This window comes from Entelurus aequoreus, linkage group LG01 (assembly GCF_033978785.1).
Source record: "Entelurus aequoreus isolate RoL-2023_Sb linkage group LG01, RoL_Eaeq_v1.1, whole genome shotgun sequence".
Taxonomy (NCBI): domain Eukaryota; kingdom Metazoa; phylum Chordata; class Actinopteri; order Syngnathiformes; family Syngnathidae; genus Entelurus; species Entelurus aequoreus.
In genome coordinates this window covers 72,949,031-72,968,825 of record NC_084731.1, presented here as the reverse complement: position 1 = coordinate 72,968,825, position 19,795 = coordinate 72,949,031, and the positions used below count along the sequence as shown (strand labels likewise).

Below are 19,795 nucleotides of genomic sequence, written 5' to 3'. Positions count from 1 at the left end.
AAAAGGTTCAGAGAATCTGGAGAAATCACTCCACGTAAGCGGCATGGCCAGAAACCAACATTGAATGACCGTGACCTTCGATCCCTCAGACGGCACTGTATCAAAAACCGACATCAATCTCTAAAGGATATCACCACATGGGCTCAGGAACACTTCAGAAAACCACTGTCACTAAATACAGTTTGTCGCTACATTTGTAAGTGCAAGTTAAAGCTCTACTATGCAAAGCGAAAGCCATTTATCAACAACATCCAGAAACGCCGCCGGCTTCTCTGGGCCCAAAATCATCTAAGATGGACTCATGCAAGTGGAAAAGTGTTCTGTGATCTGACGAGTCCACGTTTCAAATTTTTGGGGGAAATATTCGACATCGTGTCATCCGGACCAAAGGGGAAGCGAACCATCCAGACTGTTATCGACGCAAAGTTGAAAAGCCAGCATCTGTGATGGTATGGGGGTGCATTAGTGCCCAAGGCATGGGTAACTTACACATCTGTGAAGGCACCATTAATGCTGAAAGGTACATACAGGTTTTGGAACAACATATGCTGCCATCTAAGCACCGTCTTTTTCATGGACGCCCCTGCTTATTTCAGCAAGACAATGCCAAGCCACATTCAGCACGTGTTACAACAGCGTGGTTTCGTAAAAAAAGAGTGCGGGTACTTTCCTGGCCCGCCTGCAGTCCAGACCTGTCTCCCATCGAAAATGTGTGGCACATTATGAAGCGTAAAATACGACAGCGGAGACCCCGGACTGTTGAACGACTGAAGCTCTACATAAAACAAGAATGGGAAAGAATTCCACTTTCAAAGCTTCAACAATTAGTTTCCTCAGTTCCCAATCGTTTATTGAGTGTTGTTAAAAGAAAAGGTGATGCAACACAGTGGTGAACATGCCCTTTCCCAACTCCTTTGGCAAGTGTTGCAGCCATGAAATTCTAAGTTAATTATTATTTGCAAAAAAAAATAAAGTTTATGAGTTGGAACATCAAATATCTTGTCTTTGTAGTGCATTCAATTGAATATGGGTTGAAAAGGATTTGCAAATCATTGTTTTCCGTTTATATTTACATCTAACACAATTTCCCAACTCATATGAAAACGGGGTTAGTATATACGTATATATATATATATCTTTCAATGTGTTTTTTTAATTTTCATGACTATTTACATTGTAGATTGTCACATCAAAACTATGAATGAACACATGTGGAGTTATGTACTTAACAAAAAAAGGTGAAAACATGTTTTTTTATTCTAGTTTCTTCAAAATAGCCACCCTTTGCTCTGATTACGGTTTTGCACACGCTTGGCATTCTCCCCATGAGCTAAAAGAGGTAGTCACCTGAAATAGTTTTCACTTCACAGGTGTCATAGTTTTGATGTGACAATCTACAATGTAAATAGTCCTGAAAACAAAGAAAACACTTTGAATGAGGAGAAGGTGTGTCCAAACTTTTGGCCTCAACTGTATATAAAACCCTCACCTCTGAGGTGTAAGTCTTTATCCACTATTATTGTTAATAATAATAACAACAACAACAACAGAAAAGACTTGCTCCTTAGGGGTCTTGCTCTGTTAATGAAGGGTATGTATTCAATACTACTACTACTACTACTACTACTACTAATAATAATAATAAAGACTTACCCCTGAGGGGTCTTGCTCTGACAATGAAGGGCATGTATGCAATAATAATAATAATAATAATAATAATAATAATAATGACTTACCCCTGAGGGGTTTTGGTCTGACAATGAAGGGCATGTATGCAATATTATTATTAATAATAATAATAATATTAATAATAATAATAATAATAGTAAAGACTTTCCCCTGAGGGGTCTTGCTCTGACAATGAAGGGCATGTATGCAATAATAATAATAATAATAATAATTCCTCCCACCTCCAAAGACATGCACCTGGGGATAGGTTGATCGGCAACACTAAATTGGCCCTAGTGTGTGAATGTGAGTGTGAATGTTGTCTGTCTATCTGTGTTGGCCCAGTGATGAGGTGGCGATTTGTCCAGGGTGTACCCCACCTTCCGCCCGATTGTAGCTGAGATAGGCTCCAGCGCCCCCCGCGACCCCGAAAGGAATAAGCGGTAGAAAATGGATGGGGTGGATAATAATAATAATAGTAAAGACTTACCCCTGAGGGGTCTTGCTCTGACAATGAAGGGCATGTATTCAATAATAATAATAATAATAATAATAATAATAATAATAATGACTTACCCCTGAGGGGTCTTGCTCTGACAATGAAGGGCATGTATGCAATAATAATAATAATAATAATAATAATAATAATAATAATAATAATAAAGACTTACCCCTGAGGGGTCTTGCTCTGACAATGAAGGGCATGTATGCAATAATAATAATAATAATAATAATAATAGTAATAATAATAATAATAATAATAATAATAATAATAATAGTAAAGACTTACCCCTGAGGGGTCTTGCTCTGACAATGAAGGGCATGTATGCCATAATAATAATAATAATAAAAATAATAATAGTAAAGACTTACCCCTGAGGGGTCTTGCTCTGACAATGAAGGGCATGGTGTCAGCTGCCTTCCCTGCCAGGCGTCATGGTGCTGGGCTGAGTTGTGTTGGCGTGCAGGAAGTGAAGTGGAGGGCTGGAAGGTTCCCAGTGATTGGATTACCTGAGCCTGCATGGAGGCTGTAATCCTTCCAGCGTAATCTCTGCTGCTCTGGAAAAAGTGATGCAGCTCCAAGAGGCATCATGTACTGTGTGACACGTGGTCGCAGGCCTCGTTAGAATCAATTAGCGGCAGACTGGTTAGCATCAATTAGCGGCAGACTCGTTAGCATCAATTAGCGCAGACTGGCAGTGCACTCCTGGCTAGCATGATGTCATATTTGACTAGTCTCTTCATTTATACTGCCGGCCTTTTGTTTTTTCAAGAACAATCGAACCAAATTTGACCTTTTTACATGCAATTCGGACCACATTACCATTTTTTTAAAAACTACTATTGTTTTTTACTTGAACAAGTAAACACATATACAACGTACAAACACAAAAAAGCACTTTCATTACAATACGACTTAGTATTTCTTTCCAATATTTTACACCTGCGTTAGCAATTGACGTAACAATATACAGTAAATGAAATTAAAATAATAAATGAACTGGTTTTAATCCCCATTGGAATCTGATGGCAGTCTAAACAGAAATGTGATTTGGCTGGCAGAGTAAACACATGTTTTACACTCTATTAGTCTTTATTGTTCTACTATTCACCACAAAGTCTTCAGTTCTTCAAAAATGCATCGATTTTAAAGTCTAATAACGTTTTCACGTTTTTATCGAATCAATGAGGGTTGTTTTCATAAGCCTTTTTCGGTTTAGAGCGGAAGTTAAAGGTGCCCCTTTCAATGGTCTCCGTGCGGGAGCAAGCTGCGGACATCCGGTTTAGAGCGGAAGTGAAAGATGCCCCTTTGAAGTGCCTCCGTGCGGGAGCAAGCCGCAGACATGAAGATGGCGGCTGCCGGACACATGATGAGTTTGGCCGCCCTGCAGAGACAAGATCCTTACATCAACAAACTGCTCGACCTCACCGGACAGGTGGCGCTTTATAACTTCAACTCCACAACCAACCAGTGGGTAAGTTGGTCAAAACATTCAAACCCAGGAATCCTTTTTGCCCCTCGAAGAAGGACAAGCGGTGTTATGTTAGCATGTTAGCATGTAGCTAGCTCGTCTAAATCTACATTTAAACTATTTGAATTATTTATTTGTATTATTATTATTATGTTAGCATGTAGCTAGCTCGTCTAATTCTACATTTAAACTTTTTGAATTATTTTTTTGTATTATTATTATTATTATGTCAGCATGTAGCTAGCTAGCTCATCTAAATCTATATTTAAACTCTTTGAATGATTTATTATAATTATTATTATGTCAGAATGTGTAGCTAGCTCATCTAAATCTACATTTAAACTCTTTACTTTGTTAAACTCTGACTATTTCAACTGTTATTGTGTCAAATTCTTACTATTATTTTTGAGTGCACAAGATAAGCTGATGGACATTAGTTTGTTTAAGTCCTAATAATTATAATACAATGATGGAAATAATAATATTACACTCATACAGTTATACTAATAATATTACACTATTACAGAAATATTATGCTAATACAATTCTACAAATAATATTACACCAATACAGAAATAATAATATGCTAATACAGTTATACTAATAATATTACACCAATACCTAAATAATGATATGCTAATACAATTATACTAATAATACCAATAAATAAATTATAATATGCTAACACAATTATACTAATAGTACCAATACAGAAATAATAATATGCTAATACAGCTTTACTAATATTACACCAATACAGAAATATTAGTATGCTAATTAGGGTTTCCCGTAGCCACCTGTGGCGGTGGGGGCGTGGTCACAATAACGTCATTGATTAATTTGCTCAATTTTCTATGATGATATGATTTTCTTTTAAAAAGGCTACAGAAATGTCTACATAACATTAACATATACTTTTTTAAATCCTTTTGCCATATTTTCAAAATGCATTGTACTTTTTGTATCATGTACTTTGTTGACATTTTTTGCAAGTGTTTACAGGCTTTTAATTACTTTTTTAGAATTAAAAATAACTATCAACAACTATTGTTCTTCTAAAATGTAGTGGTGTCTAGAGACTACTTCTGTCCCTCCATGTCCCTGACTAAAATGTAGTGGTGTCTAGAGACTACTTCTGTCCGTCCATGTCCATGTCCCTGACTAAAATGTAGTGGTGTCTAGAGACTATGACTGTCCCTCCATGTCCCTGACTAAAATGTAGTGGTGGCTAGAGACTGTGACTGTCCCTCCATGTCCCTGACTAAAATGAAGTGGTGTCTAGAGACTACTTCTGTCCGTCCATGTCCATGTCCCTGACTAAAATGTAGTGGTGTCTAGAGACTACGACTGTCCCTCCATGTCCCTGACTAAAATGTAGTGGTGTCTAGAGACTACTTCTGTCCGTCCATGTCCCTGACTAAAATGTAGTGGTGTCTAGAGACTATGACTGTCCCTCCATGTCCCTGACTAAAATGAAGTGGTGTCTAGAGACTACTTCTGTCCGTCCATGTCCATGTCTAAAATGTAGTGGTGTCTAGAGACTACGACTGTCCCTCCATGTCCCTGACTAAAATGTAGTGGTGTCTAGAGACTACTTCTGTCCCTCCATGTCCCTGACTAAAATGTAGTGGTGTCTAGAGACTACTTCTGTCCATCCATGTCCCTGACTAAAATGTAGTGGTGACTAGAGACTACTTCTGTCCCTCCATGTCCATGTCCCTGACTAAAATGTAGTGGTGTCTAGAGACTACTTCTGTCCGTCCATGTCCCTGACTAAAATGTAGTGGTGTCTAGAGACTACTTCAATGTTAATTTATTTATTGATTATGATTGATTGATTGATTGACTTCTGTCCCTCCATGTCCATGTCCCTGACTAAAATGTAGTGGTGTCTAGAGACTACTTCTGTCCCTCCATGTCCCTGACTAAAATGTAGTGGTGTCTGGAGACTACTTATGTCCCTCCATGTCCATGTCCCTGAATAAAATGTAGTGGTGGTCTAGAGACTACTTCTATCCCTCCATGCCCATGTCCCTGACTAAAATGTAGTGGTGTCTAGAGACTACTTCAATGTTTATTTATTTATTGATTATGATTGATTGATTGATTGACTTCTGTCCCTCCATGTCCATGTCCCTGACTAAAATGTAGTGGTGTCTAGAGACTACTTCTGTCCCTCCATGTCCCTGACTAAAATGTAGTGGTGTCTAGAGACTACTTATGTCCCTCCATGTCCATGTCCCTGACTAAAATGTAGTAGTGTCTAGAGACTACTTCTATCCCTCCATGTCCATGTTCCTGATTAAAATGTAGTGGTGTCTAGAGACTACTTCTGTCCCTCCATGTCCCTGACTAAAATGTAGTGGTGTCTAGAGACTACTTCTGTCCCTCCATGTCCATGTCCCACTAAAGAGACTAGTGACCTCACACTTTAATATAGGCTGTTTACAGTATATAACAATTACCTCCACATCACAGACATGCTGACAATGCTCCAGAAACCTATTGTTTACATTCGATAAGTCTTTTTAATTACAGGACTAGACTGTATATAAACATATAGTACTTCAATGTGTGTACAATATACTTATTAATTACAGGACTAGACTGTATATAAACATACAGTACTTCAATGTGTGTATAATACACTTATTAATTACAGGACTAGACTGTATATAAACATACAGTACTTCAATGTGTGTATAATATACTTATTAATTACAGGAGAAGACAGAAATTGAGGGGACACTGTTTGTGTATACAAGGTAAGCATGTTATTATTTGACATGTAAATATGTTTTGATGTGATGTTCAAACTGCAATCTATGTACAGTATGAGATGCATGTACAGTATGCTATGTATGTACAGTTTGTAATGCATGTACAGTATGCTAAGCATGTACAATATGCACAGTATGCGATGCATGTACAGTATGCGATGCATGTACAGGATGTGTTGCATGTACAGTATGTACAGTATGTGATGCATGTACAGTTTGTAATGTGTGTACAGTATGCTATGCATGTAAAGTATGTAATAGGAATGTAACAATATCACTGTTTCACACTGTTGTGTATAAAGTGTGTTTACACACTGTTGTGTATAGAGTGTGTTTACACACTGTTGTGTATGAAGTGGGTTTACACACTGTTGTGTATGAAGTGTGTTTACGAACTTTTGTGTATGAACTGTGTTTACACACTTTTATGTATGAACTGTGTTTACACACTTTTGTGTACAAACTGTGTTTACACACTTTTGTGTATAAACTGTGTTTACACACTGTTGTGTTTAAAGTGTTTACGCACTGTTGTGTATAAAGTGTGTTGACACACTGTTGTGTATAAAGTGTGTTGACACACTGTTGTGTATAAAGTGTGTTGACACACTGTTGTGTATAAAGTGTGTTGACACAATGTCGTGTATAAATTAATTGCACACTGTTGTGTATAACAACTACAGCAAATACTGCACTTTTATACCCAACAACTACAGCAAATAGTGCACTTATATACCCAACAACTACAGCAATTACTGCACTTATACACCCAACAACTACAGCAAATATTGCACTTAAACACCCAAAAACTACAGCAAATACTGCACTTATATCAATCAATCAATCAATGTTTATTTATATAGCCCTAAAACACAAGTGTCTCAAAGGGCTGCACAAGCCACAACGACATCCTTGGTACAGAGCCCACATACGGGCAAGGAAAAACTCACCCCAGTGGGACGTCGATGTGAATATACCCATCAACTACAGCAAATACTGCACTTATACACCCAACAACTACAGCAAATATTGCACTAAAACACCCAACAACTACAGCAAATACTGCACTTATACACCCAAAACTACAGCAAATACTGTACTTTAACTTTAACTTTAACTTATACACCCAACAACTACAGCAAATATCGCACTTAAACACCCAAAAACTACAGCAAATACTGCACTTATATACCCATCAACTACAGCAAATACTGCACTTATACACCCAACAACTACAGCAAATACCGCACTCATGCACCCAACAACTACAGCAAATACTGCACTTATATACACCCAACAACTACAGCAAATACTGCACTTATACACCCAACAACTACAGCAAATACTGCACTCATGCACCCAACAACTACAGCAAATACTGCACTTATACACCCAACAACTACAGCAAATACTGCACTCATGCACCCAACAACTACAGCAAATACTGCACTTATATACCCAACAACTACAGCAAATACTGCACTTATACACCCAACAGCTACAGCAAATACTGCACTTATACACCCAACAACTACGGCAAATACTGCACTTATACACCCAACAACTACAGCAAATACTGCACTTATACACCCAACAACTACGGCAAATATTGCATTTATATACCCAACAACTACAGCAAATACTGCACTCATGCACCCAACAACTACAGCAAATATTGCACTTATACCCCCAACAACTACAGCAAATACTGCACTCATGCACCCAACAACTACGGCAAATATTGCATTTATATACCCAACAACTACAGCAAATACTGCACTCATGCACCCAACAACTACAGCAAATATTGCACTTATACCCCCAACAACTACAGCAAATACTGCACTTATACACCCAACAACTACGGCAAATATTGCATTTATATACCCAACAACTACAGCAAATACTGCACTCATGCACCCAACAACTACAGCAAATATTGCACTTATACCCCCAACAACTACAGCAAATACTGCACTCATGCACCCAACAACTAAAGTGTGTTTACACACTGTCGTGTATGAAGTGTGTTTACACACTTTTGTGTATAAACTGTTAACACACTGTTTTGTATAAAGTGTGTTTACGCACTGTTGTGTATAAAGTGTGTTGACACACTGTTGTGTATAAAGTGTGTTGACACACTGTTGTGTATAAAGTGTGTTGACACATTGTTGTGTATAAAGTGTGTTGACAGGATGTTGTGTATGAATTAATTGCACACTGTTGTGTATAACAACTACAGCAAATACTGCACTTTTATACCCAACAACTAGAGCAAATAGTGCAGTCATGCACCCAACAACTACAGCAAATACTGCACTTATATACCCAACAACTACAGCAATTACTGCACTTACACACCCAACAACTACAGCAAATATTGCACTTAAACACCCAAAAACTACAGCAAATACTGCACTTATATCAATCAATCAATCAATGTTTATTTATATAGCCCTAAACCACAAGTGTCTCAAAGGGCTGCACAAGCCACAACGACATCCTCGGTACAGAGCCCACATACGGGCAAGGAAAAACTCACCCCAGTGGGACGTCGATGTGAATATACCCATCAACTACAGCAAATACTGCACTTATACACCCAACAACTACAGCAAATATTGCACTAAAACACCCAACAACTACAGCAAATACTGCACTTATACACCCAACAACTACAGCAAATACTGTACTTTAACTTTAACTTATACACCCAAAAACTACAGCAAATACTGCACTTATATACCCATCAACTACAGCAAATACTGCACTTATACACCCAACAACTACAGCAAATACTGCACTCATGCACCCAACAACTACAGCAAATACTGCACTTATATACCCAACAACTACAGCAAATACTGCACTTATACACCCAACAACTACAGAAAATACTGCACTCATGCACCCAACAACTACAGCAAATACTGCACTTATACACCCAACAACTACAGCAAATACTGCACTCATGCACCCAACAACTACAGCAAATACTGCACTTATATACCCAACAACTACAGCAAATACTGCACTCATGCACCCAACAACTACAGCAAATACTGCACTTATACACCCAACAACTACAGCAAATACTGCACTCATGCACCCAACAACTACAGCAAATACTGCACTTATACACCCAACAACTACAGCAAATACTGCACTTATACACCCAAGAACTACAGCAAATACTGCACTTATACACCCAACAACTACGGCAAATATTGCATTTATATACCCAACAACTACAGCAAATACTGCACTCATGCACCCAACAACTACAGCAAATATTGCACTTATACCCACAACAACTACAGCAAATATTGCACTTACACCCCCAACAACTACAGCAAGTACTGCTTTTATACAACCAATAACTACAGCAAATACTGCACTTATATACGCAACAACTACAGCAAATATTGCACTTATACACCCAACAACTACAGCAAATACTGCACTTATACACCCAACAACTACAGCAAATACTGCACTTATATACCCAACAACTACAGCAAATACTGCACTTATATACCCAACAACTACAGCAAATACTGCACTTATATACCCAACAACTACAGCAAATACTGCACTCATGCACCCAACAACTACAGCAAATACTGCACTCATGCACCCAAAAACTACAGAAAAAACTGCACTCATGCACCCAACAACTACAGCAAATACTGCACTTATACACTCAACAACTACAGTAAATATTGCACTTATACACCCAACAACTACAGCAAATATTGCACTTATACACCCAAAAACTACAGCAAATACTGCACTTATATACCCAACAACTACAGCAAATACTGCACTTATATACCCAACAACTAGAGCAAATGTTGCACTTATGCATCCAACAACTACAGCAAATGCTGCACTTATACACCCAACAACTACAGCAAATACTGCACTCATGCACCCAACAACTACAGCAAATATTGCACTTATACCCCCAACAACTACAGCAAATACTGCACTCATGCACCCAACAACTAAAGTGTGTTTACACACTGTCGTGTATGAAGTGTATTTACACACTTTTGTGTATAAACTGTTAACACACTGTTTTGTATAAAGTGTGTTTGCACGCTGTTGTGTATAAACTGTGTTTGCATACTGTTGTGTATAAAGTGTGTTTACACACTGTTGTGTATAAACCGTGTTTGCACACTGTTATGTATAAACTGTGTTTACACACTGTTGCGTATAAAGTGTGTTTACACACTGTAGTGTATAAAGCGTGTTGACACAATGTTGTGTATAAAGTGTGTTGAAACAATGTTGTGTAAAAAGTGTGTTGACACTGTTGTGTATAAATTGTGTTTACACACTGTTGCGTATAAAGTGTGTTTACACACTGATGTGTCTAAAGTATGTTGTGTATAATGTGTGTTTGCACACTGTTGTGTATAAAGTGTGTTTACACACTGTTGTGTATAAAGTGTGTTTACACACTGTTGTGTATAAACTGTGTTTGCACACTATTGTGTATAAACTGTCTTTGCACACTATTGTGTACAAACTGTGTTTACACACTGTTGTGTATAACATTTTTACACACTGTTGTGTATAAAGTGTGTTTGCACACTGTTGTGTATAAACTGTGTTTACACACTGCTGTGTATGAAGTGTGTTTACACACTGTTGTGTATAAAGTGTGTTGACACAATGTTGTGTATAAAGTGTGTTGACACACTGTTGTGTACAAAGTGTGTTTACACACTGACGTGTCTAAAGTGAGTTTACACACTGTTGTGTATAATGTGTGTTTGCACACTGTTGTGTATAATGTGTGTTTACACACTGTTGTGTATAAACTGTTTACACACTGTTGTTTAAAGTGTTTACACACTGCTGTGTATAAACTGTGTTTACACACTGTTGTGTATAAAGTGTGTTTGCACACTGTTGTGTATAAAGTGTGTTTGTACACTGTTGTGTATAACGTGTTTGCACACTGTTGTGTATAATGTGTGTTTACACACTGTTGTGTATAAAGTGTTTGCACACTGTTGTGTATAATGTGTTTGCACACTGTTGTGTATAACATGTTTGCACACTGTTGTGTATAACGTGTGTTTACACTCGGTTGTGTAAAAAGTGTGTTGACACACGGTTGTGTATAAAGTGTGTTGACACACGGTTGTGTATAAAGTGTGTTGACACACTGTTGTGTATAAACTGTTCACACGCTGCTGTGTATAAACTGTGTTTACACACTGTTGTGTATAAAGTGTGTTTGCACACTGTTGTGTATAAAGTGTGTTTGCACACTGTTGTGTATAAAGTGTGTTTACACACTGTTGTGTATAAAGTGTTTGCACACTGTTGTGTATAATGTGTTTGCACACTGTTGTGTATAACGTGTTTGCACACTGTTGTGTATAACGTGTGTTTGCACACTGTTGTGTATAAAGTGTTTGCACGCCGTTGTGTATAATGTGTTTGCACACTGTTGTGTATAACGTGTTTACACTCGGTTGTGTATAACGTGTGTTTACACTCGGTTGTGTAAAAAGTGTGTTGACACACGGTTGTGTATAAAGTGTGTTGACACACTGTTGTGTATAAAGTGTGTTGACTCACTGTTGTGTATAAAGTGTGTTGACACACTGTTGTGTATAAAGTGTGTTTACACACTGTTGTGTATAAAGTGTGTTTACACACTGTTGTGTATAAAGTGTGTTTACACTGTTGTGTATAAAGTGTGTTTACACTGTTGTGTATGAAGTGTGTTTGCACACTGTTGTGTATAAAGTGTGTTTACACACTGTTGTTTATAAACTGTGTTTACACACTGTTGTGTATAAACTGTGTTTACACACTTTATAAACTGTGTTTAAATACTGTTGTGTATAAACTGTGTTTAAACACTGTCGTGTATAAACTGTGTTTACACACTGTTGTTTATAAACTGTGTTTACACACTGTCGTGTATAAACTGTGTTTGCACACTGTTGTGTATAAACTGTGTTTACACACTTTATAAACTGTGTTTACACACTGTTGTGTATAAACTGTGTTTACACACTGTTGTGTATAAAGTGTTTGCACACTGTTGTGTATAAAGTGTGTTTGCACACTGTTGTGTATAAAGTGTGTTTACACTCGGTTGTGTATAAAGTGTGTTTACACACTGTTGTGAATAAAGTGTTTGCACACTGTTGTGTATAAAGTGTGTTTGCACACTGTTGTGTATAAAGTGTGTTTACACTCGGTTGTGTAAAAGTGTGTTTACACTCGGTTGTGTAAAAGTGTGTTTACACACTGTAGTGTATAAAGTGTGTTTACACACTGTTGTGTATGAAGTGTGTTTACACATTGCTGTGTATAAAGTGTGTTTGCACACTGTTGTGTTTAAACTGTGTTTACACACTGTTGTGTATAAATTGTGTTTGCACACTGTTGTGTATAAACTGTGTTTACACACTGTTGTGTATAATGAGTGATTTCACACTGTTGTGTATAAAGTGTGTTTGCATACTGTTGTGTATAAGGTGTGTTTACACACTGTTGTGTATAAAGTATGTTTACACACTGTTGTGTATAAAGTGTGTTTACACACTGTTGTATATAAAGTGTGTTTACACACTGTTGTATATAAAGTGTATTTACACACTGTTGTGTATAAACTGTTTATACACTGTTGTTTAAAGTGTTTACACACTGTTGTGTATAACCTGTGTTTACACAATGTTGTATATAAAGTGTGTTTGCACACTGTTGTGTATAAAGTGTGTTTGCACACTGTTGTTTATAAAGTGTTTGCATACTGTATAAAGTCTGTTGACACACGGTTGTGTATAAAGTGTGTTGACACACTGTAGTGTATGAAGTGTGTTTACACTGATGTGTATAAAATGTGTTTGCACACTGTTGTGTTTAAACTGTGTTTGCATACTGTTGTGTATAAACTGTGTTTACACACTGTTGTGTATAAACTGTGTTTGCACACTGTTGTGTACAAACTGTGTTTGCACACTGTTGTGTACTAACTGTGTTTGCACACTGTTGTGTATGAACTTTGTTTGCACCCTGTTGTGTATAAAGTGTGTTTACACTGTTGTGTATAAAATGTGTTTGCACACTGTTGTGTATAAAGTGTGTTTACACTGTTGTGTATAAAATGTGTTTGCACACTGTTGTGTATAAAGTGTGTTTGCACTTGGTTGTGTAAAAGTGTGTTTACACACTGTTGTGTATAAAGTGTGTTTACACACTGTTGTGTATAAAGTGTGTTTACACACTGTTGTGTATAAAGTGTGTTTACACACTGCTGTGTATGAAGTGTGTTTGCACACTGTTGTGTATAAAGTGTGTTTGCACACGGTTGTGTATAAAGTGTGTTTACACTCGGTTGTGTATAAAGTGTGTTTACACTCGGTTGTGTATAAAGTGTGTTTACACACTGTTGTGTATAAAGTGTGTTTACACACTGTTGTGTATAAAGTGTGTTGACACACTGTTGTGTATAAAGTGTGTTTACACTGTTGTGTATAAAGTGTGTTTACACTGTTGTGTATAAAGTGTGTTTGCACACTGTTGTGTATAAAGTGTGTTTGCACACTGTTGTGTATAAAGTGTGTTTGCACACTGTTGTGTTTAAACTGTGTTTGCACACTGTTGTGTTTAAACTGTGTTTAAACACTGTTGTGTTTAAACTGTGTTTAAACACTGTTGTGTATAAACTGTGTTTACACACTGTTGTGTATAAACTGTGTTTACACACTGTTGTGTATAAAGTGTGTTTACACTCGGTTGTGTAAAAGTGTGTTTACACACTGTTGTGTATAAAGTGTGTTTACACACTGTTGTGTATAAATTGTGTTTACATACTGTTGTGTATAAAGTGTGTTTACACACGGCTGTGTATAAAGTGTGTTTGCACACGGTTGTGTATAAAGTGTGTTTACACTCGGTTGTGTATAAAGTGTGTTTACACTCGGTTGTGTATAAAGTGTGTTTACACACTGTTGTGTATAAAGTGTGTTTACACACTGTTGTGTATAAAGTGTGTTTACACTGTTGTGTATAAAGTGTGTTTGCACACTGTTGTGTATAAACTGTGTTTACACATTGTTGTGTATAAACTGTGTTTGCACTGTTGTATATAAAGTGTGTCTACACTGTTGTGTATAAAGTGTGTTTGCACACTGTTGTGTATAAAGTGTGTTTACACACTGTTGTGTATAAAGTGTGTTTGCACACTGTTGTGTATAAACTGTGTTTGCACTGTTGTGTATAAAGTGTGTTTGCACACTGTTGTGTATAAACTGTGTTTGCACACTGTTGTGTATAAACTGTGTTTACACACTGTTGTTTATAAACTGTGTTTACACACTGTTGTTTATAAACTGTGTTTACACACTGTTGTTTATCAACTGTGTTCACACACTGTTGTGTATAAACTGTGTTTGCACACTCTTGTGTATAAACTGTGTTTACACACTGTTGTGTATAAAGTGTGTTTGCACACTGTTGTGTATAAAGTGTGTTTGCACACTGTTGTGTATAAAGTGTGTTTGCACACTGTTGTGAATAAAGTGTGTTTGCGCACTGTTGTGAATAAAGTGTGTTTACACTCGGTTGTGTAAAAGTGTGTTGACACAATGTTGTGTATAGAGTGTGTTGACACAATGTTGTGTATGAAGTGTGTTTACACACTGTTGTGTATAAAGTGTGTTCACACACTGACGTGTCTAAAGTGTGTTTACACACTGTTGTGTATAATGTGTGTTTTCACACTGTTGTGTATAAAGTGTGTTTGCACACTGTTGTGTATAAAGTGTGTTTGCACACTGTTGTGTATAAAGTGTGTTTACACACTGTTGTGTATAAAGTGTGTTTACACACTGTTGTGTATAAAGTATGTTTACACACTGTTGTGTATAAAGTGTATTTACACACTGTTGTATATAAAGTGTATTTACACACTGTTGTGTATAAACTGTGTTTATACACTGTTGTTTAACGTGTTTACACACTGTTGTGTATAAAGTGTGTTTACACAATGTTGTGTATAAAGTGTGTTTGCACACGGTTGTGTATAAAGTGTGTTGACACACTGTTGTGTATAAAGTGTGTTTACACTGTTGTGTATAAAATGTGTTTACACACTGTTGTTTATAAACTGTGTTTACACACTGTTGTTTATCAACTGTGTTCACACACTGTTGTGTATAAACTGTGTTTGCACACTCTTGTGTATAAACTGTGTTTACACACTGTTGTGTATAAAGTGTGTTTGCACACTGTTGTGTATAAAGTGTGTTTGCACACTGTTGTGAATAAAGTGTGTTTGCGCACTGTTGTGAATAAAGTGTGTTTACACTCGGTTGTGTAAAAGTGTGTTGACACAATGTTGTGTATAGAGTGTGTTGACACAATGTTGTGTATGAAGTGTGTTTACACACTGTTGTGTATAAAGTGTGTTCACACACTGACGTGTCTAAAGTGTGTTTTCACACTGTTGTGTATAAAGTGTGTTTGCACACTGTTGTGTATAAAGTGTGTTTGCACACTGTTGTGTATAAAGTGTGTTTACACACTGTTGTGTATAAAGTGTGTTTACACACTGTTGTGTATAAAGTATGTTTACACACTGTTGTGTATAAAGTGTATTTACACACTGTTGTATATAAAGTGTATTTACACACTGTTGTGTATAAACTGTGTTTATACACTGTTGTTTAACGTGTTTACACACTGTTGTGTATAAAGTGTGTTTACACAATGTTGTGTATAAAGTGTGTTTGCACACGGTTGTGTATAAAGTGTGTTGACACACTGTTGTGTATAAAGTGTGTTTACACTGTTGTGTATAAAATGTGTTTGCACACTGTTGTGTTTAAACTGTGTTTGCACACTGTTGTGTACAAACTGTGTTCACACACTGTTGTGTACTAACTGTGTTTGCACACTGTTGTGTACTAACTGTGTTTGCACACTGTTGTGTACTAACTGTGTTTGCACGCTGTTGTGTATAAAGTGTGTTTACACTGTTGTGTATAAGCTGTGTTTACACACTGCTGTGTATAAAGTGTGTTTGCACACTGTTGTGTATAAAGTGTGTTTTCACTCGGTTGTGTAAAAGTGTGTTTACACACTGTTGGGTATAAAGTGTGTTTACACACTGTTGTGTATAAAGTGTGTTTGCACACTGTTGTGTATAAACTGTGTTTGCACACTGTTGTGTATAAACTGTGTTTACACACTGTTGTTTATAAACTGTGTTTACACACTGTTGTTTATAAACTGTGTTTACACACTGTTGTTTATCAACTGTGTTCACACACTGTTGTGTATAAACTGTGTTTGCACACTCTTGTGTATAAACTGTGTTTACACACTGTTGTGTATAAAGTGTGTTTGCACACTGTTGTGTATAAAGTGTGTTTGCACACTGTTGTGTATAAAGTGTGTTTGCACACTGTTGTGAATAAAGTGTGTTTGCGCACTGTTGTGAATAAAGTGTGTTTACACTCGGTTGTGTAAAAGTGTGTTGACACAATGTTGTGTATAGAGTGTGTTGACACAATGTTGTGTATGAAGTGTGTTTACACACTGTTGTGTATAAAGTGTGTTTACACACTGTTGTGTATAAAGTGTGTTCACACACTGACGTGTCTAAAGTGTGTTTTCACACTGTTGTGTATAAAGTGTGTTTGCACACTGTTGTGTATAAAGTGTGTTTGCACACTGTTGTGTATAAAGTGTGTTTACACACTGTTGTGTATAAAGTGTGTTTACACACTGTTGTGTATAAAGTGTGTTTACACACTGTTGTGTATAAAGTATGTTTACACACTGTTGTGTATAAAGTGTATTTACACACTGTTGTATATAAAGTGTATTTACACACTGTTGTGTATAAACTGTGTTTATACACTGTTGTTTAACGTGTTTACACACTGTTGTGTATAAAGTGTGTTTACACAATGTTGTGTATAAAGTGTGTTTGCACACGGTTGTGTATAAAGTGTGTTGACACACTGTTGTGTATAAAGTGTGTTTACACTGTTGTGTATAAAATGTGTTTACACACTGTTGTTTATAAACTGTGTTTACACACTGTTGTTTATCAACTGTGTTCACACACTGTTGTGTATAAACTGTGTTTGCACACTCTTGTGTATAAACTGTGTTTACACACTGTTGTGTATAAAGTGTGTTTGCACACTGTTGTGTATAAAGTGTGTTTGCACACTGTTGTGAATAAAGTGTGTTTGCGCACTGTTGTGAATAAAGTGTGTTTACACTCGGTTGTGTAAAAGTGTGTTGACACAATGTTGTGTATAGAGTGTGTTGACACAATGTTGTGTATGAAGTGTGTTTACACACTGTTGTGTATAAAGTGTGTTCACACACTGACGTGTCTAAAGTGTGTTTTCACACTGTTGTGTATAAAGTGTGTTTGCACACTGTTGTGTATAAAGTGTGTTTGCACACTGTTGTGTATAAAGTGTGTTTACACACTGTTGTGTATAAAGTGTGTTTACACACTGTTGTGTATAAAGTATGTTTACACACTGTTGTGTATAAAGTGTATTTACACACTGTTGTATATAAAGTGTATTTACACACTGTTGTGTATAAACTGTGTTTATACACTGTTGTTTAACGTGTTTACACACTGTTGTGTATAAAGTGTGTTTACACAATGTTGTGTATAAAGTGTGTTTGCACACGGTTGTGTATAAAGTGTGTTGACACACTGTTGTGTATAAAGTGTGTTTACACTGTTGTGTATAAAATGTGTTTGCACACTGTTGTGTTTAAACTGTGTTTGCACACTGTTGTGTACAAACTGTGTTCACACACTGTTGTGTACTAACTGTGTTTGCACACTGTTGTGTACTAACTGTGTTTGCACACTGTTGTGTACTAACTGTGTTTGCACGCTGTTGTGTATAAAGTGTGTTTACACTGTTGTGTATAAGCTGTGTTTACACACTGCTGTGTATAAAGTGTGTTTGCACACTGTTGTGTATAAAGTGTGTTTTCACTCGGTTGTGTAAAAGTGTGTTTACACACTGTTGGGTATAAAGTGTGTTTACACACTGTTGTGTATAAAGTGTGTTTACACACTGTTGTGTATAAAGTGTGTTTACACACTGTTGTGTATAAAGTGTGTTTACACACTGCTGTGTATAAAGTGTGTTTGCACACTGTTGTGTATAAAGTGTGTTTACACTCGGTTGTGTATAAAGTGTGTTTACACTTGGTTGTGTATAAACTGTGTTTACACACTGTTGTGTATAAAGTAAGTTGACACAATGTTATGTATAAAGTGTGTTGACACAATGTTTTGTATAAAGTGTGTTGACACAATGTTGTGTATAAAGTGTGTTGACACAATGTTGTGTATAAAGTCAATTCCACTTTGGCCACCAAGGTCTGCTTCTCCGCACCATGGCTTCACCATCATGAACCGCCTGAGTGCTGACAACCTGGTAGAACCCATCAACAAAGACCTGGAGTTCCAGCTGCAGGACCCTTTCCTGCTTTACAAAAACGCCAACAGTGAGTAGGCAGCACTCGTGCACACTACTACAGCAAATATTGCACTTATACACCCAACAACAACAGCAAATACTGCACTCATGCACCCAACAACTATAGCAAATATTGCACTTATACACCCAACAACAACAGCAAATACTGCACTCATGCACCCAACAACTACAGGAAATACTGCACTTATACACCCAACAACTGCAGCAAATATTGCACTTATACACCCAACAACTACAGCAAAAATTGCACTTATACACCCAACAACTACAGCAAATATTGCACTTATACCCCCAACAACTACAGCAAATACTGCACTTCTATACCCAACAACAACAGCAAATACTGCACTCATGCACCCAACAACTACAGGAAATACTGCACTTATACACCCAACAACTGCAGCAAATATTGCACTTATACACCCAACAACTACAGCAAAAATTGCACTTATACACCCAACAACTACAGCAAATATTGCACTTATACCCCCAACAACTACAGCAAATACTGCACTTCTACACCCAACAACTACAGCAAATATTGCACTTATACCCCCAACAACTACAGCAAATACTGCACTTCTATACCCAACAACTACAGCAAATACTGCACTTATACACCCAACAACTACAGCAAATATTGCACTTATACACCCAACAACTACAGCAAATACTGCACTTATACACCCAACAACTACAGCAAATATTGCACTTATACACCCAACAACTACAGCAAATATTGCACTTATACACCCAACAACTACAGCAAATATTGCACTCATGCACACAACAACTACAGCAAATGCTGCATTTATACACCCAACAACTGCAGCAAATATTG

At 37.0% G+C, this 19,795-nt stretch overlaps 2 protein-coding genes across 5 annotated transcripts in view; one reads left to right on the top strand and one right to left on the bottom strand.

The window, feature by feature from the left end:
• The window catches only part of LOC133656886 (voltage-dependent L-type calcium channel subunit alpha-1D-like), a 205,076-nt gene extending 202,301 nt beyond the window's left edge, over positions 1-2,775 (bottom strand). For both annotated transcript variants that reach the window (XM_062057746.1, XM_062057752.1), the window contains exon 1: positions 2,542-2,775. In XM_062057746.1, coding sequence (XP_061913730.1) covers positions 2,542-2,575 — 34 coding nt within the window. In that variant the 5' untranslated portion in view covers positions 2,576-2,775. The remainder of the gene's footprint in view (positions 1-2,541) is intronic.
• A 696-nt stretch (positions 2,776-3,471) lies between these two features.
• Positions 3,472-19,795, top strand: part of dcp1a (decapping mRNA 1A) — a 39,320-nt gene continuing 22,996 nt past the window's right edge. For 2 of the 3 annotated variants that reach the window (XM_062057769.1, XM_062057762.1), the window contains exons 1-3: positions 3,474-3,644; positions 6,366-6,406; positions 18,834-18,961. In XM_062057769.1, coding sequence (XP_061913753.1) covers positions 3,513-3,644; positions 6,366-6,406; positions 18,834-18,961 — 301 coding nt within the window. In that variant the 5' untranslated portion in view covers positions 3,474-3,512. Of the gene's footprint in view, positions 3,645-6,365; positions 6,407-18,833; positions 18,962-19,795 lie in introns of all 3 variants that reach the window. The other variant, XM_062057773.1, reaches the window with a different exon arrangement.